Source organism: Stegostoma tigrinum, chromosome 1, assembly GCF_030684315.1.
Source record: "Stegostoma tigrinum isolate sSteTig4 chromosome 1, sSteTig4.hap1, whole genome shotgun sequence".
Lineage (NCBI taxonomy): Eukaryota > Metazoa > Chordata > Chondrichthyes > Orectolobiformes > Stegostomatidae > Stegostoma > Stegostoma tigrinum.
This window is the reverse complement of record NC_081354.1, coordinates 45,800,768-45,824,828: the sequence shown is the minus strand read 5'-3', so window position 1 is coordinate 45,824,828 and position 24,061 is coordinate 45,800,768. Positions and strand designations below refer to the sequence as shown.

General features: G+C 41.3%; 1 protein-coding gene across 4 annotated transcripts in view; it reads right to left on the bottom strand.

Moving 5' to 3' along the window:
* hhip (hedgehog interacting protein) overlaps positions 1 to 24,061 on the bottom strand; it is a 181,520-nt gene that overhangs the window by 145,290 nt on the left and 12,169 nt on the right. For all 4 annotated transcript variants that reach the window (XM_048545802.2, XM_048545823.2, XM_048545816.2 and 1 more), the window contains exons 3-4: positions 20,950 to 21,106; positions 10,327 to 10,528 (exon numbers count right to left, since the gene is read on the bottom strand). In XM_048545802.2, the coding sequence (XP_048401759.1) occupies positions 10,327 to 10,528; positions 20,950 to 21,106 (359 nt within the window). The remainder of the gene's footprint in view (positions 1 to 10,326; positions 10,529 to 20,949; positions 21,107 to 24,061) is intronic.

Here is a 24,061-nt window from a genome sequence, read left to right as displayed (position 1 = left end):
ACTTGACATTTGTTAGCCCAAGCCTGGATATTGTCCAGACCTTGTTGCATTTGAACATGGGTTACTTCAATATCTGAGGAGTCATGAATGGTGCTAAACATTGTACGATCAAGGCTATAATGAGGTGAGGAGTCTAGTGGCCCTGGTGGAACCCAAATTAGGCCTCATTGAGCAGGTTATTGCTGAGCAGGTAATGCTTGATAGCATTGCTAAGTAGACTGATGGGATAGTAACTGTTCAGATTGGATTGTTCTGCTTTTTCTGTGCAATTCATATCTGGGTAATTTTACAGTTTGACAGGTGCCAGTGTCATAACAGTACTAGAACAGCCTGGGTGGGGCAGCAGCAAGTTTTGGAGCACAAGTCTTGTGGACTGTTATCAGGGCCCATAGTTGTTGCAGTATCTAGTGCTTCCAACCATTTCTTAAAATCAAGTTTAGTGAATTGAAGGTGCTGAGGACTTATCTGTAATGTGGTAGACCACTGGGGGAGGCAGAGATGGATCAGCTGGCTGAAGATTGCTATGACTGCTTCAACCTTACTTTTTGCAGTGATGTGTTGGGCTCTTCCATCATTAAGGATGGGGATATTTGTGGAGCCTCTTCTGCCAGTGAGTTGTTTAACGTTCACTACCATTCACAATTGGATGTGGCAGATTGAAGAACTTCGGTCTAATCATTAATTGTGGGATCGGTTCACTCAGTCTATCATGTGCTATGATGTTTGGCTTGCAAGTAGTTCCGTTCAGTAGCTTCACCGTGTTGATACCTCATTTTTAACGTATGCCTGGTACTGCTCATAGCACGATTTCCTGCACTCTCAATTGATTCAGGACTAATTTCTTGGCTTGATAGTAATGTTTGAAAGATTACGTTAGGGCATGAGATTGTAGATTGTGTTGGAGAACAATTCTGCTGCTGTTAGTGCCCCACAGTGCTTCATGGATGCCCAGACTTGAGATGCTAGACCTGTTCAAATTCTGTCCCCTTTGCATGGTGATAGTGCTACACAACACGAAGGAAGGTATTCTCAATGTGACTTCATCTCCACAAGGATTATGCTATGGTCACTCTTACAGATATTGCCATGGACGGATGCATCTGAAGCCAGTTGATTAGTGAGGATAAGGTCAAGTATGTTTTTCCCTCTTATCGGTTCTCTCACCACCTGCTGAAGACCCAGTCTAGTAACTATGTCCTTTAGGACTTGACTCACTCAATACATAGTGGTTCTGTCAAGCCACTCTTGGTGATGGACACTGAAATCCCTACCCAAATAATATCATATTTCCAAAAGGCCTTAATTTTGTCAGTAGAGAGAGATGGAGGTGGGTTGTAAGATTGCAGTTTAGCAAAAACCCCATTTTCACTGGAGCAAGGGCCTTATCCTTCTATTTTTTTTGAAAAAATAAAGAGTAGATATAAATGCTCAAAATGTGGATAAGGTCTGTGGAACTGTCAAGCTATTAAGGCAGTTGAATTAGTTGCCATTTAAAAATTTGAGCAACGAAAGAAAAACCCAGTGTCTAAGAGTTAAAACAAAAATCATGCTTGTGGTTTGCGGATGGAACCCTATCATTAATATTGCTTAACTGCTTCCATAACAATGCACTAACACAGTTGGTGAAGGATTGCTACAAATTCATAGTTTGATTGACAGCTGAAACAGGTTATTAAAGGATGAGCTGTCCTTATGGGATTATGAAAATGTTTTTATAAGGGATCAACTACTTGAACATAAATAAATAAAGTGTATTTATTTTATATAGTGAAGTTTGTAATACATGTTTAGAATTTTATTTCTCTCAGCATGCTCCTGGGTCTACCTATGATGGTAGATCCTAGGTAAGTTGGCCTGGAGAGTGTAAGGGAAAATGGTAGTTGGTGGGAGGCATGAATTGCCTCTAAATTGGTATAGGATATAAGAGGGACACAAGGTGCATGCGATTATATAGATAGGGCATGACGAATGGATGGGACATGAGGGCTAGAGCACCTTTTTATTTAATAAAACACTGGGATGAAGTCCAAAAGAACTTTTAACCAGTGCATCCTGCTACTAGGTAGCCTCTTTGCTCACCTCTGATCTGTGTTTGGAGCTGGCAGACCATATTTTAGCTTGCTTTTGTTTTACAATGAAAATGGTTTCCATATCATAGTCATAAAGTCATACAGTAGAGAAACAGACATTTTGGTCCAACCAGTTCATGCCAAAATAAAAATCCCAAACTGAACTAGTCTCACCTGCTCGCTGCTGATCCAATATCTCTCCAAACGGTTCCTATTCATGTATCGAAATGTTTTTTAAACTTTGTAATCATACCCGCATCCACCACTTCCTCAGCAAGTTCATTCCACACACAGACTACCCTGAGTAAAAGTTTGCCTCATGTTTTTTTAAATCTCTCTCCTCTCAACTTAATGTGCTCCCCTAGTCTTGACATCCCCTATCCGATGAAAAAGGCAACTACCATTAACTCTATCTATACTTTTCATTATTTTATAAATTTCCATCAGGCTGCTTCTCAACCTCCTACACTCCAGTGCAAAAAGTCCCAGCCTTTCTTTATAACTCAAACCATCCACACCCAGCAAAATTGTTCTGAACCCTGTTCAGCCTGATATTTTTCCTATAACTGGGTGACCAGAACTGGACACAGTATTCTAGAGGAGGACATACTAGTTTCCTGTGCAACCTTAACATGACTTCACACCTCCTACACTCAAAGGACTGAGCAAGCATGCCAAATGCCTTTTTAACCATCTGGTCTAAGTGATACAAACTTCTAAAGAATTACAAACCTGCAACCTAGGGCCCTCTGTTCTACAATACTATCAAGGCTATCATTAATTGCATAAGCCCTACCTTTGTTCATTGTACCAAAATGCAATACCTTGCAGTTACCCAGACTGAACTCCATTTGACACTTGTCAGATCATTGATCAAGTGGGTCAAGATCCCTTTCTAATCGTAGAAAACCTTCTTCACAGCCTAATACGCCACCGTTTTGGTGTTGTCAGCAAACTTACTAAACATGCCTTCTATATTCTCATCCAAATCATTTATATCTGTGATAAACAAAAATAAAAGGACCCTGAACTGATCTCTGTGGAACACTGCTGGTCACAGGCCTTCAGTCCATAAAGCAACCCGCCACCATTACTCTGTCTCCTGCTGTCAAACCAATTATGTATCCAATTGGCAAGCTTGCCCTGAATCTCATGTGACCTAGCTTTACTAATTAGTCTACCATGCGGAACCTTGTCAAAGGCTTTACTAAAATCTGAATAAACAATATCTACTACTCTGCCATCATCAGTCTTTGTTTGTGAGACACTATTTTCCTCGCACAAAACTATGCTGACTATCCTTAATCAATCTTTGCCTCTCTAAATGTCCATAAGTCCTATCTTTTATAATCATCTCCAACATTTTACTCACAACCAAAGTCAGACTCATCTGAAAGAAAATAAATATAAATCCAAGAGAGAAAGGGTTTCATTAAGTTTGACAAGAAGCTAACAAATTATTTAAGTTGAGCAATGTAGAAATGTTCCGATATAGAATGCTTACAGATGTATAGACAGTTGTGGTAATTCAATAAGCTGAGTATTTCTGATCTAAATGGAACATTGTGGTGCAAGGAAATGACTTAAAATTGGCAAAGAGTTCAAATTGCTTCAAATTATTAAGCTACAAATCAATGCTCAAAATGTCAATTTCCTATTACAAGAGTGAAAAAGTGATTTCATTTGCAACATAATTTGAAGCAGTGAGTCATGTTTATCTAATGCATTCGCACTGATTGAGTAGGGAAAGTCATCATTCATGCCTAAGCATACAGTGCATGGAAACTGTTTTGTTCACTAGCTGCTGACTAGCAGGGATTACAGATTACTGATTGAAGGAAAGGAAACTATTAAGTCAATCCAATCCTTAAAATGTGGGTAACTGTTTGAAAGAGTATTTTAATCCTGAAAATGTACCTCATTTGATAGGTTTGCAATAGCTGTTTTTACATAGTAGCATAATGTGCCATTGTTATTGCTGCACGATGAACTTTTCTAGAGAAATTTGCTAATTGTGCAAACTTTAGGCATACTTAAGTCAGTTTTATACTGCAATTTTGAGGACAGGTTGGTGGTGGAATATGGCACTGAAACCAAAACTGCAATATAAACGTATTGCAAGGGAGATCAGAAGGAATTTTGTAAATTTACAAAAGAAGTTCAGAAATGGTAACAGCAGTTATGAAATTGAACCAAAAGATGACTTAGTTGAAAAATTTAGTGCTCGTTGTGGTAAATGTTTAGCACTAATAATCCATGATTTATTTTTAAATGCTTATTATTCAGTTAAACATATTATTTGTTAAACATAAATTATTTTTGACAATAAAATAGATTTTTGAAATGACTGACTGGATGAAGGGAATGTAGTGGAGCACAAAACATGAGTTGTTACTTAGTGTTCACGAAGGTGTCTCAAAAGGCCTGTTATTAAACTATAGACATTTTATATAATAGGAAATGCAGCAGTTTTGAAATAAAGCTAGTTAATAGAAATGGACTTGAACTGGAAATAAGAGATAATGGGAACTGCAGATGCTGGAGAATCCAAGACAACAAAATGTGAGGCTGGATGAACACAGCAGGCCAAGCAGCATCTCAGGAGCACAAAAGCTGACGTTTCGGGCCTAGACCCTTCATCAGAGAGGGGGATGGGGTGAGGGTTCTGGAATAAATAGGGAGAGAGGGGGAGGCAGACCGAAGATGGAGAGAAAAGAAGATAGGTGGAGAAAGTATAGGTGGGGAGGTAGGGAGGGGATAGGTCAATCCAGGGAAGACGGACAGGTCAAGGAGGTGGGATGAGGTTAGTAGGTAGATGGGGGTGCGGCTTGGGGTGGGAGGAAGGGATGGGTGAGAGGAAGAACAAGTTAGGGAGGCGGAGACAGGTTGGACTGGTTTTGGGATGCAGTGGGTGGAGGGGAAGAGCTGGGCTGGTTGTGTGGTGCAGTGGGGGGAGGGGACGAACTGGGCTGGTTTAGGGATGTAGTTGGGGAAGGGGAGATTTTGAAACTGGTGAAGTCCACATTGATACCATTAGGCTACAGGGTTCCCAGGCGGAATATGAGATGCTGTTCCTGCAACCTTTGGGTGGCATCATTGTGGCACTGCAGGAGGCCCATGATGGACATGTCATCTAGAGAATGGGAGGGGGAGTGGAAATGGTTTGCGACTGGGAGGTGCAGTAGTTTGTTGCGAACTGAGCGGAGGCGTTCTGCAAAGCGGTCTCCAAGCCTCCGCTTGGTTTTCCCAATGTAGAGGAAGCCACACCGGGTACACTGGATGCAGTAAACCACATTGGCAGATGTGCAGGTGAACCTCTGCATAATGTGAAATGTCATCTTGGGGCCTGGGATAGGGGTGAGGGGGGAGGTGTGGGGGCAAGTGTAGCATTTCCTGCGGTTGCAGGGGAAGGTGCCGGGTGTGGTGGGCTTGGACGGCAGTGTGGAGCGACACTTCCGCCATCTACAATCCAACCCCACCACCCAAGACATTTTTCCATCCCCACCGCTGTCGGCTTTCTGGAGAGACCACTCTCTCCGTGACTCCCTTGTTCGCTCCACACTGCCCTCCAACCCCACCACACCCGGCACCTTCCCCTACAACCGCAGGAAATGCTACTTGGTGAATCAAAGCTTTGTGACCTCTGTATAAATACTACACTCAGTAATCCTGAGGTCACAAAGCTTTGATTCACCTAGATCTTAAGAATGGGAAATTAGTTACAAGGAGTGCCTTCAGGGACTTGGAATATCTTCATTCCAGCAAGCGGGCACCAGACTTTTAAGACAGATGCTTTAAACTAGAAGATACTTGAATATTATTTAAAATATCACGATGAAATATGAAGGAAACAAAGTAGAAATTTATTTGTATATGATGTTTAGACTCAGCACATTGTGCCTGCTTTCTGTCCAAATCTCACCCACTTCAGCACTTCAGGATTTGACTTTGGTGCTCAGGGGTACCAACAACTTGCATGCCTCTGCTAGGATGCTTTGCATGCAGTGACGCATATCTGGACAGTGTGGATTTATGGCTCTTGGCTTCACACCTGATCATTCACTCACCTTGTGCTTACTTGGTAATTTGTGAGCCTCTGTGGCTAGCATTATTTTTTGGCACAAACTGAAAGGCAGACAGCTAGTCACAAGTGGGAATAGTGAACTGCAATGAACAAGAGGAGAATATGTTACTGCGTAGATCATAGAATCCCTACAGTGTGGAAACAGGCCCTTCAGCCCAACAAGTCCACACCAACGCCGAGCATCCCACCCACACCAACCACCTAATCTACACATCCCTGAACACTATGAGCAATTTAGCATGGCCAATCCTGCCAACCTGCACATCTTTAAACTATGGGAGGAAACCAGAGCACCTGGAGGAAACCCACGCAGACACAGGGAGAATGTGCATACTCCACACAGACAGTTGCCTGAGGGCGGAATCCCAGGTCCCTGACACTGAGGCAGCAGTGCTAACCACTGAGCTACCATGCTGTTTCCACACTGTAGGGATTCTATGATTCTATGCCACCCCATGGCACAATACTACATCAATGTGACATCTGCAGCATGTGACAGTGCCTTATGTGGCAAGCGCACTATACATGTTTCAAACAAATGGTCATGTCCGAAAATAAGAGGGGAGCAGACGGTAGTGGGATCGAAGGGGACTATGTTCAAACAGAGGATATTGCCACAGTCAGTTAGGGTGGATGTCCAATTGCAGTCCAGGGCTTGTCATGGTCAGTCAACCACTTGGTCTTACAGAGTCTAGAGATCCACGCCTTTATATCATCAGTCCGGTAAGTCACGAGTAACTAATCTGCAGATTGCAGGTCCATTCATTAAGGTGCTGTAAGAAATGAATCTGTGGGCTAATTCGGCATTATTCTGCCAAGTTAGTCTAGTGGGGTGGTCAGGGGTTTATCCAAGGGTTGTCCATGGAGTTCTGGGAAAGTCATAAGCTCGACTCTACAGTGCACTTAATTAGGCACTGAGGTCAATACAAGATAGAATGGGATCTCAATGAATTTAGGAGAGGATGTGAAGTTCAGGGAAGGGTGGCTTTCACAAGTGATTGTAACTGCAGCCTCTACACTGGTTGGTGGGTGAGTGATGGGGAGTGCATGGCAAACAAGTCAATTTGCAAAGTCATGGGTTCTAATGATGAATTGGAGACATTAATAGTTATCTAAAGGGGTTGAAAGAAAATGGGGCCAGATTGAAAGGCCCCTGGGGACACTGGGAAAGTAGCACTAAACAGAACATGAAGGATAGCAAATCATGCTGCACCTAATAGCAGAGCCTGCAAGTCACACGAGTGGGCAAAATAAACCTTTGTCATCTTTGATCCCAAATCAGCTGTGCAATGATACCAACTGTGGGAGAACTGAACAAGAACAAAGAAAAAGAAAAACAGAAAATTCATAACTCTAATAGAAGTTGGCGAGGGACCAGGTCTCAACATGCTGAGGTAGCAGTCATTCCCTTGTGAATTTTGACAATGACAGCAAAATACAATTCTACCATGATGAGCATCGCCAATTAGTCCAAATCTGTGGTAATCTGGTGTCTGTGGTACACTTAGGCAGCACACTTAAAAAAGGAATTTTTCAAAACCCCAATTTCCTCTCTTAGATAATAAGTTGGTAGTGCATGGAAAATATTCAACATGGTGCTCAGTAGTGTATCACAAGGATCTGTTCTGGGTCCTCTTCTATTTGTGATTTTTGTTATGATTTGGATGAAGGAGTGGAAGGGTGGGTTAGCAAGTTTGCGTACGATACAAAGGTGGGTCATGCCATGGGCAGTGCGGAGGACTGTTCGAGGTTACAAAGAGACATTGATAGAACGCAGGACGGCAAAATGTGAGGCTGGATGAACACAGCAGGCCAAGCAGCATCTCAGGAGCACAAAAGCTGACGTTTCGGGCCTAGACCCTTCATCAGAGAGGGGGATGGGGTGAGGGTTCTGGAATAAATAGGGAGAGGGGGGGAGGCGGGCTGAAGATGGAGAGAAAAGAAGATAGGTGGAGAGAATATAGGTGGGGAGGTAGGGAGGCGATAGGTCAGTCCAGGGAAGACGGACAGGTCAAGGAGGTGGGATGAGGTTAGTAGGTAGATGGGGGCGCGGCTTGGGGTGGGAGGAAGGGATGGGTGAGAGGAAGAACAGGCTAGGGAGGCGGAGACAGGTTGGACTGGTTTTGGGATGCAGTGGGTGGAGGGGAAGAGCTGGGCTGGTTGTGTGGTGCAGTGGGGGGAGGGGACGAACTGGGCTGGTTTAGGGATGCAGTTGGGGAAGGGGAGATTTTGAAACTGGTGAAGTCCACATTGATACCATATGGCTGCAGGGTTCCCAGGCGGAATATGAGTTGCTGTTCCTGCAACCTTCGGGTGGCATCATTGTGGCACTGCAGGAGGCCCATGATGGACATGTCATCTAAAGAATTGGAGGGGGAGTGGAAATGGTTTGAGACTGGGAGGTGCAGTAGTTTGTTGCGAATTGAGCGGAGGTGTTCTGCAAAGCGGTCTCCAAGCCTCCGCTTGGTTTCCCCAATGTAGAGGAAGCCACACTGGGTACACTGGATGCAGTATACCACATTGGCAGATGTGCAGGTGAACCTCTGCTTAATGTGGAATGTCATCTTGGGGCCTGGGATAGGGGTGAGGGGGGAGGTGTGGGGGCAAGTGTAGCATTTCCTGCGGTTGTAGGGGAAGGTGCCGGGTGTGGTGGGGTTGGAGGGCAGTGTGGAGAGAACAAGGGAGTCACGGAGAGAGTGGTCTCTCCAGAAAGCCGACAGCGGTGGGGATGGAAAAATGTCTTGGGTGGTGGGGTTGGATTGTAGATGGCGGAAGTGTCGCTCCACACTGCCCTCCAAGCCCACCACACCCGGCACCTTCCCCTGCAACCGCAGGAAATGCTACACTTGCCCCCACACCTCCCCCCTCACCCCTATCCCAGGCCCCAAGATGACATTCCATATTAAGCAGAGGTGTGTTAGCTTTCATTAATCGAGTTCAAGGGCTGTGAAGTTATGCTTCAGCTATACAAAACCCTGGTTCGGCCACATTTGGAGTATTGTGTCACCTTATTGGGGGAAAGATGTGGAAGTGCTCAAACAGGTGCAAAGGAGGTTTACCAGAACGTTGTCTGGAATGGAGGGAAGGTCTTATGAGGAAATGTTGAGAGAGCTAGGGCTTTTCTCTTTAGTACAACGAAGGATGAGAGGCGACTTGATAGAGGTGTACAAAGTGATCAGAGGTATAGATAGAGTAGACGGCCAGGGACTTTTCCCTAGGGTGAAGGTAGCTTTTACATAGTTTAAAAATGAAAGGAGGGAAAAATCAGGGAAACATCAGAGGTAGATTCTTTACTCAGATAGAGGTAGGGGCGTGGAATGCATTTCTGGAGAGGGTAGTGGAGTTCGGCCTCATTAGGGGCATTTAAGCGGCTATTAGATAGGCATATGGATGATAGTATAAGATAGCTGTGGAGGTTAGATAAACCTTGGGTTTAGAGCATAAGTTTGGCACAACATCGTGGGCTGAAGGGCCTGTATTGTGCTGTACTGTTCTATGTTCTATGTTCTAAGGCAAACACAAACTATGAGTTCTGAACTATTGCTCCAAAAAAGTTGGACCTTCTTGTCTGTGTAACTCAGGTGCTGAGCACTGGAGATTTTTAGCCATTTTGATTTTTATGTGTATCTTAGCATCTAACAAGGAAATGTTTCACAACGTTTGGCCAAATCTAAAAGACACATTAATATTCAAGAGATAGTAGAAACTACAGATGCTGGAGAAACTGAAATAACAAGGTGTAGAGCTGGATGAACACAGCAGGCCAAGTAGCATCAGAGGAGCAGGAAGGCTGACGTTTCGCGCCTACACCCTTCTTCAGAAATGGGGGAGGGGAAGGAGATTCTGAAATAAATAGGGAGGGACGGGGAGGTGGATAGAAGATGGATAAAGGATCTATCCGCCTTCCCCTCTCTCCCTATTTATTTCAGAATCCCCTTCCCCTCCCTTATTTTTGAAGAGGAGTCTCGGCCCGAAACATTAGCTTTCCTGCTCTGCTGATGCTTCTTGGCCTGCTGTGTTCATCTGGCTCTAGACCTTGTTATCTCACATTAATGTTCAAAATGGATAATGGCAATGAGGACTTTTTTCAAGATATCACTTTTCACTTCAGTATTAAACTTTCATAATAAATACATAATCATGATGAACAGAATTTATGGAGAAATTGCCAACCTTTATTCCACTTTGGACCTGTTTGTGGATGTCAAGAAATGTATCCTTCAGTAATTCTCCATCTGGAGTGAAAATCTTCACAAAGCCTTCCTTTTCCAAGACGAAGAGTCTCTGCGATCCATCTCCACAATGCACTAATCCTGTTGGCTGTCTCAGTCCGCTAATCATTTCATGCAGGCAGTAACAGTTTCTTTTATGTTTTCTAAACAAGTAATACATTTTTAATTATTCCTGATAATTGAACTTTCTTTGTCTAATAATTGCAACTATTTGGGTTACTTTTTAAAAGATGATAATACAACAAAAGAAAACACACCATATAAATTATTCAGCAAACGTGTTAAGTTCAACAACAGACATTAAAATATTAATTGAATCTTAAACACAGCATGGAAAATGTACTACTTAAAAGTGTCATTTGTTCGATTTACATATTATATAAAAGCTACATTCAGCTTTCAAATGAAGGCTTGATTTTGGACAAAGGTATCACTTCTCTATGGATGATGATATTTCTAAATAGAATAAGTTATTCATTTTGATCCTTCAGTACTATTTTGTTAAAGGAAGGGAGAACTGGCAGCTCAAGATTATTGGTTAGAGTTTTCAGATAAAGCCAGGAATAATGAAAGAGGGTGCAAGGACAGATGGAATATTGGTTAAATATATAAGGAGGGATGATAAGAGAAGGAGCATTAAATGAGGCCAATTTATGTTTAATTGGCAAGGGCAATCCCATTGCTAACAGGCTTTTACAAATTCTCATTCTCAAACAGTTCAGAGGGAGATCAAACAGTAACTATGACTGCCATTGCTGAAACAAAAGGGCAGTAAAGGATTTTAACCACTCCAACATTCAACCAGAGTGAAATCAGTATAAAAGAGTATGAAGGGCACAATTCTTAAGTGCATTAAAAAAAAAATCTTTCTTAGCATGTAGGAAGCCCAAGGGATAATTCTGGACTTGTTTTTCGGGACTAAAGGTGGATAGATGGACGTTGGATCAGTAGGAGAGCATTTTGTCCATAGTTATTGTAACTCAGTTACATTTAAGTTAGTAATGGAAAAAGGCAGGGACAGACTACATGTAAAAGTCCCAGTTGAGGTAAAGGTAATTTTTCTAATCTGTGATGTGATTTGACAAAAGTTGATCAGTAACAGCTACCAGTTAAAATCAGTGTCATAACATGGGAGTGTTCAAGTGATAGTGAAGGTTCAGAAAAATATGTTCCCAGAAGAAAGCGTTTACATTTCTAAATCAAATATACATGTCAACAGAAACAGAGAATAATGCAAAAGACAGCTAAAAACTGGATAAGAACCTGCAGAAATAGAGAAAATACAGGAAGGAAATTAACAATATTTGTAAAACAAAGAAAAAGCAAGGAAAATAGTGGTATGTACAGTCAAGGGTAACAAACTTATTTCATAGATGCATAAAGAGCACAATGATAACAATGGAATGATTAGGGGTCTATTCTAGACCAAAAAGTAATCGGTACACAGAAGGACGACATAGGAGGGAATGCAGACATTGTAGTTCTGGAAGATGTGTGTGAAATATTGATTGGGGCAAACATCCAAGGAAAGGTAATAGTGTTGAAAGTGGACAAATCATCAGGCTCAAATGAAATGAATTCCAAGCTGTTAAGAAGGGGAGGAAATTGCAAAACGTTTTGACCATTTCCCAATTTTCTCTCGCTACCAGCATGGTGCTGAAAGACTGCTAAATGGTGTACTATTCTTTAAAAAGTTATTAGTAACTACAAGCCAGTCAACTTAACCTCAGTGATGGAAAACATTATTGTACAACATCAAGGGCTCGTGTAATCCAGTACTTAGAAAGGCATGGATAAGTCAAGGGCAGTTAGCACAGGCGCATTAAGGGAAGGTCATGGCTGATTTAATTGATTGAATTATTTGAGACACCGACAAGAAGTGAGGAGGATAACACATTTGTTGTAGTCTACGTGAATTTTAGTGAGGCTTTTAACAAGGTTGTACATGGCTGACTGGCCAGAAAAGTAAATGCCAATGAAATTCAAATACAAGTAGATTCAAAGTAGTAGGCTCAGTGACTCAGTTATTGATTGGTATGGGGTTTTGTAGTTGAAATGCAATTCCCTGTGAGGTTCCACAAGACTTAGTATTAAGTATGTTTTTATGGCATGTGCACGTATGAATGTATAAATATATATTATGTTTATAAATTACTCAAATTAAGAAATACATTAATGCAAAATTTGATCCAATTGAGAACATTGAGGAAGAAGTATGGTGGAAAGGTTATCAACGTACTGGTTAGGTGGGCAGAAACATGGCAAATTAAATGCAATACAACACAGAGGCAATGCATTTGGGGAGGACAAACAAGATTAGGTAATACACAGTAAATGGTGGTGTACTGCGAGGTGTAGAATAGGAAGATCGTGGTGTGCATGTGCACAGATCACTGAAGGTAGCAGGACAGATGGATAAGCTTGTTAAGGTGGTATATGGGATGCTTCCATTAATTAACCAAAGCATAAATATCAGATGTGCTGAAGTTATATAAAGCGAGTCAAGTACCCGGCAGCTACAGTAGGGTTTAAAGCTCTAGTTCAGACTAAATGGAAACTTTTGTTCAAAATATCAACCCCTTTTGTTAAAATTATGTCCCTGATTTACATTTCACCCCGCCTTAACTTCACTCACTACTTATTCATAACAAAGGGGAATGTTGGCCCTCCAAAACTGGCAGACTTAGATTGAGAAAGATGTTAATATTTTTAAGAGTCTAAACCCCAACCCTAAACTCCTTACTTAAGATTTTAACAGGCTGGGACCAACCCGCTTGCAGGTGGTGAATTTAAAATTTAAACAGTAAATTTTTTCTGCATGCCTCGAACATAGTCACTGCGTGCCTGACTGGCAGAGTCTTGTGTGTCTTAGGAAGATCAGCAGGTAGGTCCACTATGCGGCCTCCTACCTGTTTCCCAATTCCCTTCAATATGCCTCTTCGGGGGCCTCCAATCTCCTTTGTGGGAGCTCCAATTCTCAATCTCCCTTGAAATATCTCTACCCTTGAAATTTCCCCTGTTCCCTACCTCCCTATCTCCAGGTTTCATTCTTTTTATCAGCCTAATCCTCAGTCACCATTCAGATCTTGGCCAGCTCTGGATTGCAATCTTCCTCCATCTCCTGCGCCCAGCTAGGTCCTGTGAAAGACACATTCTTGGTTTTCTGACCTCAGATTAACACTCCCTTCTGACCTCTAGGTTAATATCCAATCCTATTAACATAAACTAGACCATTCCACATGAGATTGGGTGTTTGACTGTCATACGTCAACAAGTTTTTTTTTTCCTTCAGTGTTGTACTATACTCGCTTTGTGCATTCTTACCTTTCTTCTCTATGACTAGCAACTTGGAGAACTCTGACTTATGAGTACATTTAAGACTGATTTTTGCCACAAACCATCAGTGCACCACATTTGTGGTGTAAAAGGGCACCATGCCATATTAGCAAGCTTAAAAGTTTCACAATAAACAAAACTGATGCTTAAAAGAGACTCCTGGAGTAGCAGCTTTTATAACGCATTTGATTTCACTCCACTGCAAATACAACCCCGATACCATAATTCAATTATACCGAATACAAACTGCATGATTAAATACAATAGGGGAGGAATGGATCTTCAATAAGATTTTAAAAATAGGTGTTCAAATAAAACATGCACTGGACTAAGCAATAAATTAAGCAAACAGTTCCAATTACACTATTACTTTAATCAAAAATATCCAGGCTCCAAAATTACTCTTCCTTTTACATCAGATGACTTTCTTTCCTTGCAACTTTCATCAAATTTCTTTAATTCTTCCGATAACAGAAAATGGTTTCTGATTGAATCTTCACTTTCCTCCTCTCCCAAATCCCAAATATCCCTTGCTCTCTTTCAGTGGCCTTGGCTGAATTCCACCAACCTAACTACCATCACCAACCCCACTCTTCCTTTAGTCCGAGATGAATTTTCACTATCTCACCCTCTCTAGGTTCTCTCTCGAAATCTGGTTGAATCCTCAGATCCTCCCCTCCCTCCTCTCCATGGTTCTGGCTGAATCCACTGGTCCTGGATGAGTTCCAACCCCCCCCCCCCCCCCCCACCAACTGGCTTCTCTGTCCTCCTTCCTAGGTGATCTCGATCTGTCTCTCTCTCTCTCTTCTCCACTACTCCCACCTTGATCTCGCTCAGAACTTACACTTTCCACAGTACAGCAGGAATGATAGTAGGAATCCGTGGTTTGCTTCTTTCAAGGCAGTGGATGGCCCAAGTCTGAGCATCAGTTATAAGATCTCTTATCTGTTTAGTGGCTCTTGACAATTATACTAAAGCTTGAACACAAGTTCTAAATTTGCTAATACCCAAATATCCTTAATGTGTCTTGTCAGGCATATTGATTCAGAGTAGGAAAGATACATTTTGTCATTGAAAACCAGTGAGCCATCTACAATAGTGAAATTCTGTGTTTGAAGTAGATTAAATTAAGTCTCTAGGTTTCAGGGATAGTAGAAACTGCAGATGCTGGAGAATCTGAGATAACAAGGTATAGAGCTGGATGGACACAGCAGGCCAAGCAGCATCAGAGGAGCAGGAAGGCTGACGTTTCAGACCTAGACCCTTCTTCAGAAGTACCTGAAGAAATTTCTGAATAAGGGTGTGGGCCCGAAATGTCAGCCTTCCTGCTCCTCTGATGCTGCTTGGCCTGCTGTGTTCATCCAGCTCCACACCTTGTTATCTAAGCCTCTTGGTTTCTTTTATTGCCAGCCATTTATACAATATTGATGTACAATGAGATGTTTGGGATTGTTTCTTTGTTCCACTGATGAGATGAAGTATTGTTTGTGTAGCTTGGCCCCAACGCTCTTGTTACTTGAATATATGAACTGAGTTTACCAGCAGATTCTTTAATCACTGGTTTAGCATTGTCAACAGTTGTCTGGAGAGGGCATCTGCTGATACCTGTAATTTTCCTTGTACATAGTAGTCTAGTATTTAAATTTCATAAGACAAAGACAACATTAGTGTATCTATGAACCCAGTTTTTGGCAATTCATTTTCATCCAAGAGAGAGATCAGTATTTTATGATCAGGCTAAGAGAACCAGATAAGTAATCTGAAAATTTCTCAGGCACGCATAACTGAGATAATTTCCTTTTCAATAACTGGACATAGAGTTTCTGTATCAAATAGTCATCAGGATACATAATATACAGATTTTCTAAATCCTTCCAGGTGTTCTTGGAACAGAACAGTTGTAATACTTGTGGCTAAAGTATTCACAGCATTGGTAGTCAGGAATGACGATTGCAAAAGGCCAAGACATCTGAAAAAAATTAGTCTTTTATATTCTGAAAGGTCTCTTCTTGAGATATATCCCAGCATATTCTTATACTATTTTATTTTTTTCCTTTTCTGTGATCTAGTTTTGTTATCTTTGTCAATGATATGTCCCAGAAATCAGTCTTTGGAGAACTCACATTTCTTGATGAAGGCAAGCCCAGTTGCCTGCAACTTCCAAGTTTGTACATAGTCTTTTAAAATGAATTTCTGACATTTTTTCAGTGGCCAGATATCTATCAAATGGCATAGAATGCCCTTCAACTATTGTAGAAAGTTGGATATAGTACCTTGGAAGATCTCTGGAGCCAAGGTGATTCCAAAATCTCCTAAAACAGTGGTGAATGTTTTAAGTAGTCTGGAATTTTCATCTAAATGCAACTGGCAGAAATTGTTAACATTAAGTTTAGTGAAGGTCTTGTTTTGAAAGAGTTTGAATAAGCCATCAGTCATGGGGTAGATATCTCTAGCCACTGCCCTAGTGAGTTGCATAAGACCAACACATATTGAGAACTATAGTTTCTAGTACATTCATCATATGTGAACGCTACTCTGTTGGCTTTGTCACCCACAAGATAATGCCCTTGTTGCTCATGCGGGTAATTGGTTGCTTTTGTTTTATTTGCTGTTAAAAATCAGGAATCTTAGTAGGTGTGTTCATTGCTACAATCACAGTGAAGATGGACTACCAATATTCAACTTTCACCATTTGACTTTAATATCAGAGACTTTCATGGACTAAAAGTGATTTCTAAAAAAAACTGTTGCTGACTTAAGATAGAAGCTATGATCACCTGACAAATCCAGGAAAAAAAACATGGAATACATTAAACAAACTACATCAGAATTATCATTTTTATAAAGAAGTACAAACAAGAAGTTTGCATTCCTTGTTTTACTCTCACTTGTATGACAACTTTACACATTGGAGATGAAAGGTTACCTGTGGTGTGTTCAGTTTGAAAAGGCAACAAATCTAAACTTAGGCAATACAAATGAACCATATTTCAGTAGCTTGCTTTGAACAAGAAAGCAGAGGGAGAAAGCAACATGAACTCAAAAAGTGAAGATCCTGAAAGCTCTTCTTGCTCTTTCTCAATCTAAGACACTAGTTCATGAAATGTAACTTGAAACAACAATTCATTAGAAACTCCAGGACTTCTACAGCTTTGCAGTTGGTGGCAAAGCCAGTCAGCAAATAAACAATAGGATTCAATGTCATCATTCTTACAACTCAAAACCTCTACTAAAAAAAAACCATTGTAAACTGCAATTGCTTCTAGATTCCTGTTGGTACTAAATAAGACTCTCCAGCACCATATCTAACACCACATCCTCTCAACCTTCTTTGTAAGCTGCTTACCTGTGTGTTTGTGATATGATTTTATTTTTAGGGTAGTAGGTAATAAAACTCCATTCTTGCCAACAGGCAAGAGGATGACTCAGAGTCTGCAGAGGAATATAGATGAGATGAGATATTAGATATAGGTTAAGCGTGTGGGTAGAAACTTGGCAGATGGAATACAATGTGGGAAAATATGATATCATGCACTTTGGCAAGAATAATAGAGGCACTGCATTTTATTTAAATGGAGAAGAAACTGCAGAAAGCCATGGAAAGAGGGACTTGGGAGTCCTCATGTACAAATCATGAGCATACAAGTTCAGCATTTAATTGGGAAGGCAGATCAAATGTTGGCCTTTATTTCAAACGGAACAGACTATATAAAAAGGGGGTCATGTTAAAACTATACAAGGCACTAGTGAGATTACATCTTAAATAATGAATAGTTCTGGATCCCTTGCCAAAGGAAAGATGCACTGGTATTGGAGGCAGTCCAGACAAGCTTTACTAGGCTTATACCAAGTATGCAGGGACTGGCTTATTAAGTGAGGTTGAATAGGTTAAGCCTGTACTTTTTGGAGTTAAGAAGAATGAAAGGTGAACTTCCTGAAACATACAAAGTTCTTAGGGGACTTGATAGAGTACATGCAGAGAGGCTAGTTCCCCTTGTGGCACAGTCTAAGAGCATAGGGCTTAATCTCAGAATAAGAGGTTGCCTATTTAAGACACAGGCAAAGAGAAATTTGTTCTCTTGGAGGGTAGAGAATTTGTGGAATTCTTTAACAAGAGAGGTGTAGAGTCTGTGTTAAGTATATTCCAGACAGATACTTAATTAGTAAGAGAATAAAGGGTTATTGGGAAAACACATGTAAGTGAAGTTAAAGAGTTATCTAATCATCCATGATGTTATTGAATAAAAACCTAAAAGAACTGTGGATGTTGGAAATCAGGAATAAAAACAAATTACTCCAAAAATCCAGCAGGTCTGGCAGCCTCTGTGGACAGAAATCAGAGTTAATGTTTCAGGTCCAGTGTCCTGTAGTTAAGTCTGAAGAAGGGTCACTGGAGCTGAAGCGGTAACTCTGGTTTCTTTACACTGACGGTGGAAGACCTGCTGAGTTTTTCCAGCAATTTCTGTTCATAATCTCACTGAATATCGAGGTAGACTCAATGGTCTGAATGGGCTATTTCTGCTCCTACCACTTATGACTCAGAAAATCACCACTAGCACAATTTATAACATGGCAGTTTCACTGCCGCCAACCCTTCTTGCTGGTATTAGTCTAACCACTGATATCATATGGGGAAGGAGGCCCACACAAAGTATGAGGCAGCCTCAGTTTGATAAATAGATTTGTTATATATTGCACAATAGCTAGTGACATTATATCGGATATGATAATCACGTGAGACATCATGCTCAACCTGACAACGTTCAAATTACTGCTGAAATATTCCCTTACAGTTATGGTAACAAGTACAGAACTGGAAAGCTCCCCAGACACATCTGTTATATTTGGATGGGCAGAGCTTATTTCATGATATCAGTTAACCCTTTCAGATACTAAGTGCCTACTTAAAAGAGCACATAGTATCACACTCCTGACCTACGCCTTTTAGGTTGTACACAGTGATTAGAGACATACGGGGAGTTACTCGTGAGACAATTCCTAGCCTCTGACCAGCGCTGTAGCCACTACATTTGCATGGCTGGCCCAGTTGAGTCACTGGTCAGTGGTAGCTCCAGGATGTAGATTTTGGGAGATCTAGCGATGATAATGACGTTAATTATCGAGGCAAAATGGTGACAGTCTCTCTTTGAGATGGCCATTGTCTGGCACGTGTGGCATGAATGTTATTTGCCAATTATCACCACAAGGCTGGATGATTTCCAAGTTTTGCTGCATATGGACACCAGATGCTTCAGTATCTGAAAAATCTTGAATGATGTTGAACATAGAGATGTTCTTTGTCGATGTCTGACATCAAAATAAAGGGAAGATCGTTGATGTACTAACAGGTAATGACTGGGCCAAGGACACTACCCTGGATACCTCCTGCAGTGATGTCCCAGGTTTGAGATGGTTGACTTCCCACTACAGTCATCTTCCTTTGTTAATTAGTGTCATATCCAGCACAAAGGCAGAGATATGTAATGCTGCTCCCCACCCAATGATTCCTGTAGACTTCTGTTTGTCTTGGACTCCTTGATGCCATATTGGTTTGAATGCAGCCTTGATGTCAAGGGCAGTAACCCTCATCTATGGAGTTCAAGTTTGTTGCCCATGACTGGACCAAGGCTGTAATGAGGTCACAGTTGAGAGGTCTGGTGTAAGCTGAGCAGTGACCCGGTAAACTGCTGAGCAAATGTCATTTGATATTAAAGTTGCAACACTTTGCATTAGGTTCCTGATGATCAGAAGTAGAATGAGCAGTAACTGGGTAGGTTGGATGGCCTGGCTTTTGCAAACAAGAATACCTCGGCAATTTTTCACATAGTCAGGCAGATGTCAGTACTGTAGCTAGACCATAATAGCTTTTGCAATCTCCAATGGCTTCAGCCATTTCTTGATTCCATATGTGTTACCGAAATTGGTTGAAGATTGTCATCTGTGATGCTGGTTTTCTCACCAGAATGTCAGATCTACTTGATAATCCTGGCTGAAGATGGACATAAATCTTTCAGACTTTTCTTTTGTACTCACCTATTGTTGGGAAGGATATTTGTGCAATTGCCTACTCTTCCTGTTATTTTCTTATGTGTCTGCCATCATTCACAGCTGGATATGGTAGGACTGCCAGCTCTCAGATAAGATCTTTTTGACTGTGGAATTTCTTAGCCCTTTCATGCTGCATCAGTTGTTTGGTATGCCAGTTGTCTTGTATCATAGCTTGCACATATCCAATACCTTAATTTCAGATATGCCTAGTGCTGCTCCTGTCATACCCTCTTCATTGAATTAGGATTGGTTGGCCAGGTTGATGGTAGTAGTAGAATGGATAAGGTCACAAGGATACAAACTGTCATTTAGTTCTGCTGCTGATGGTCCACTGTGCATAAGGGATACCAGTTTTGACTGACTAGGTCCATTCATTATCTACTCTATTCAGCAAAGTGGAAGATATCCTCAATATGAAGACATGTCCTTTTCTCCGCGAGGACTGTATGGCGGTCATTCTTACTAATAATGTCATGGATCGGTGCGTCTTCTGCAGATAGATGGTGATGAATGACATTAAATAGCTTCTATTTGCACTGTGTGTGATTCTATGAGTCAGCAAGTCTTCATCCATAGAGCCGCAATGATTTCAGAAGTGAAAATCTGACCTGCAGCTCACTCTAAAGAAAGTTACTGTTTATGCAATTAATCAGCATGTTCGAGAAGCTGACATGTACCATACTCACCAATTCTAGAAGGTGTAGTCTACCTCATCAGGCAGAAGTTTGGCATATACAGTACGCATATTTCCTGTTCCTCGACAAGAAGATTGCACCCATGAATGAAAAACCTGGTCCTCTGGAATTAAAGACATGCTAATGAATGCAAAATGAGGTCCCAAACATGAATGTTGGGAAGTCCGTCTACCTGAAAGTTTCTGGGAACTTAAAACCTAAAGTTTAATCTGCCATCAGGAAATCAATTTTTGCCTCTTGCCCAATGAAGTTGCCCCTCCCTCCCTTCTGAAAAGCTTAAGGTGGGGAGGACCATGGAAGATTCTGCCACAATATTACTTATGCTGGTAACCAACTACAGCAATGTTTGAATATTCTTAATATTAAATGGCAAACAAACTGTCTAGTGGCACAACAGTATAGCGTAAGCTGATTATGTCATTGATTCAGTGTCATGAGTACAGCTACTGAGGTTTTTCTAAATCAAATAGGTTATCTTATTGAACCTGTTGATGTGGTCCATTTTGTGATATTCATCCATCTGGTTTAAATAATTGGAACCTGGTCCTTGTACTTGTTTTCTGGGAGAGTCTGGAAAGCAAATCCCATTGTCTTTTGCTGAGTAAAGGTTGCAGAATTCATCTGAAGTGATTTGGAATAGTCCTGAAAAACAGATGTTAAATAAATTATTGGTACTCACACCATTAAATGTTTACATGAGCAAAGTTTCTTCTGTAAAAAAGAAAATGTATTGTTTTGAAAATGATATTTTAAAGAGTAATCATCTTCATTATTATGATACATGCAGTAGGAAACTGCTAACATGTTTAATAAGAAATATACTAAAGTATAACAAATTATCTTGCTTTTCAAAACTAAAATAAAATCAAGGTATTTCTTTAAGCACATAAAAAGCAATGTCATAATTCATGACTTTGAACATTCTAAAACTTGTGCCATGTTATTTCAGTTGGTGGTGAAATGCATTGTTTCTTTAAATATGAAAGTAACTATTCATGCTTTATTCAGTCCACAAACTGCCATTACACCCAAAGCTCTAGGATGGTCTTGCAATAACCAAATAAACTGAGGAAATTTCATCTATACTTTAAAACAAAAAGAAAAGAAATTGTAGCAAATTCATGGACTTATCAGTTGTTTAGATGAATTTTGATCATGTGACTCACTCAATTTCATAACACGCTCTAAACAGATAGCAGTATTGTTGCTTCCAGCTTCACCATGTTCATATTGTGGAAGATACACAGCACAATGAATCATTGATGCACTATACATAAAGTATGACACATGCACAAAATTCATCATCTTTATCTATTTCAACTGTTATGGGTTATGATGAGAAAACAAGTCAGATCATTTTTAATGTCTTGTGTTACAGAACATTGATACATCAAATAAGGGATAAGACTAACACCAAATTTATCTTTCAAAAGGGGACCCTCAAATAACTTAAATAATCAAATCATGAGTGAGTCACAAAGGTCTTTGGTATGATTTAAGTAGCACTTACATTTTGATTTATCCAACTTGTCTTCATTTGAATTTTATTTCGCAGAATGTATATTCTGGGTTTAGAACATTTAAAAAGAATAGGGAGGGGGGAAAAAGAGGAGGGGGTGTAGCACTACTAATCAGAGAGGTTATCACAGCTACAGAAGCTTCCATTGTCGAGGCAGATCTGCCTACTGAGTCAGTATGGGTGGAAATTAGGAACAGCAAGGGAGCAGTCACCTCGTTAGGGGTTTACTACAGGCCCCCCAATAGCAGCAGGAAGATTGAAGAAAGCATAGGTCGACAGATTTTGGAAAAGTGTGGTCGCAGTAGGGTTGTTGTAATGGGTGACTTTAACTTTCCTAATATTGATTGGAACCTGCTTCGAGCAGAAGATTTGAATGGAGCTGTATTTGTAAGGTGTGTTCAGGAGGGTTTCCGAACGCAGTACGTTGACAGGCCGACGAGGGGAGAGGCCATTCTAGACTTGGTGCTCGGAAACGAGCCGGGGCAGGTATCAGATCTTGTGGTGGAACAGCATTTTGGTGACAGTGACCATAACTGCCTCACATTCTACATAGCTATGGAGAAGGAGAGGATTAGGCAAAATGGGAGGATATTTAATTGGGGAAGAGGAAACTATGACGCGATTAGACACGAGTTAGGAAGCATGGACTGGGAGCAATTGTTCCATGGTAAGGGAACTATAGACATGTGGAGACTGTTTAAGGAACAGTTGTTGCGAGTGATGAGTAAATATGTCCCTCTGAGACAGGCAAGAAGGGGTAAGATAAAGGAACCTTGGATGACGAGAGCGGTGGAGCTTCTTGTGAAAAGGAAGAAGGTAGCTTACATAAGGTGGAGGAAGCTAGGATCAAGTTCAGCTAGAGAGGATTACTCGCAGGCAAGGAAGGAGCTCAAAAAACGTCTGAGGAGAGCCAGGAGGGGGCACAAGAAAGGCTTGGCAGAAGGAATCAGGGAAAACACAAAGGCATTTTACACTTATGTGAGGAATAAGAGAATGGTCAAAGAAAGAGGAGGGCCGATCAGGGATAGCATAGGGAACTTGTGTGTGGAGTCTGAGGAGGTAGGGGAAGCCCTTAATGAGTTTTTTGCTTCTGTCTTTAGAAAGAAACGAACTTTGTCGTGAATGAAACCTTTGAAGAGCAGGTGTGCATGCTGGAATGGATAGAGATAAAGGAAGCTGATGTGCTGAAAATTTTGTCAAACATTAAGATTGACAAGTCGCCAGGCCCGGACCAGATTTGTCCTTGGCTGTTTTGGGAAGCGAGAAATGAAATTGCTTCGCCACTCGTGAAGATCTTTGCATCCTCGCTCTCCACTGGAGTTGTACCTGAGGACTGGAGAAAGGCAAATGTAACTCCTCTCTTCAAGAAAGGAAATAGGGAAATCCCCGGCAATTACAGACCAGTAAGTCTCACGTCTGTCATCTGCAAGGTGTCAGAAAGGATTCTGAGGGATAGGATTTATGATCATCTGGAGGAGCATGGCTTGATCAAATACAGTCAACACGGCTTTGTGAGGGGTAGATCATGCCTCACAAACCTTATCGAGTTTTTTGAGGATGTGACTAGAAAGGTTGATGAGGGTCGAGCTGTGGATGTGGTGTATCTGGACTTCAGTAAGGCATTTGATAAGGTTCCCCATGGTAGGCTCATTCAGAAGGTCAGGAGGAATGGGATACAGGGGAACTTAGCTGCTTGGATACAGAATTGGCTGGCCAACAGAAGACAGCGAGTGGTAGTAGAAGGAAAATATTCTGCCTGGAAGTCAGTGGTGAGTGGGGTTCCACAGGGCTCTATCTTGGGCCTCTACTGTTTGTAATTTTTATTAATGACTTGGGTGAGGGGATTGAAGGATGGGTCAGCAAGTTTGCAGACGACACAAAGGTCGGAGGTGTCGTTGACAGTATAGAGGGCTGTTGTAGGCTGCAGCGGGACATTGACAGGATGCAGAGATGGGCTGAGAGGTGGCAGATGGAGTTCAACCTGGATAAATGCGAGGTGATGCATTTTGGAAGGTCGAATTTGAAAGCTGAGTACAGGATTAAGGATAGGATTCTTGGCAGTGTGGAGGAACAGAGGG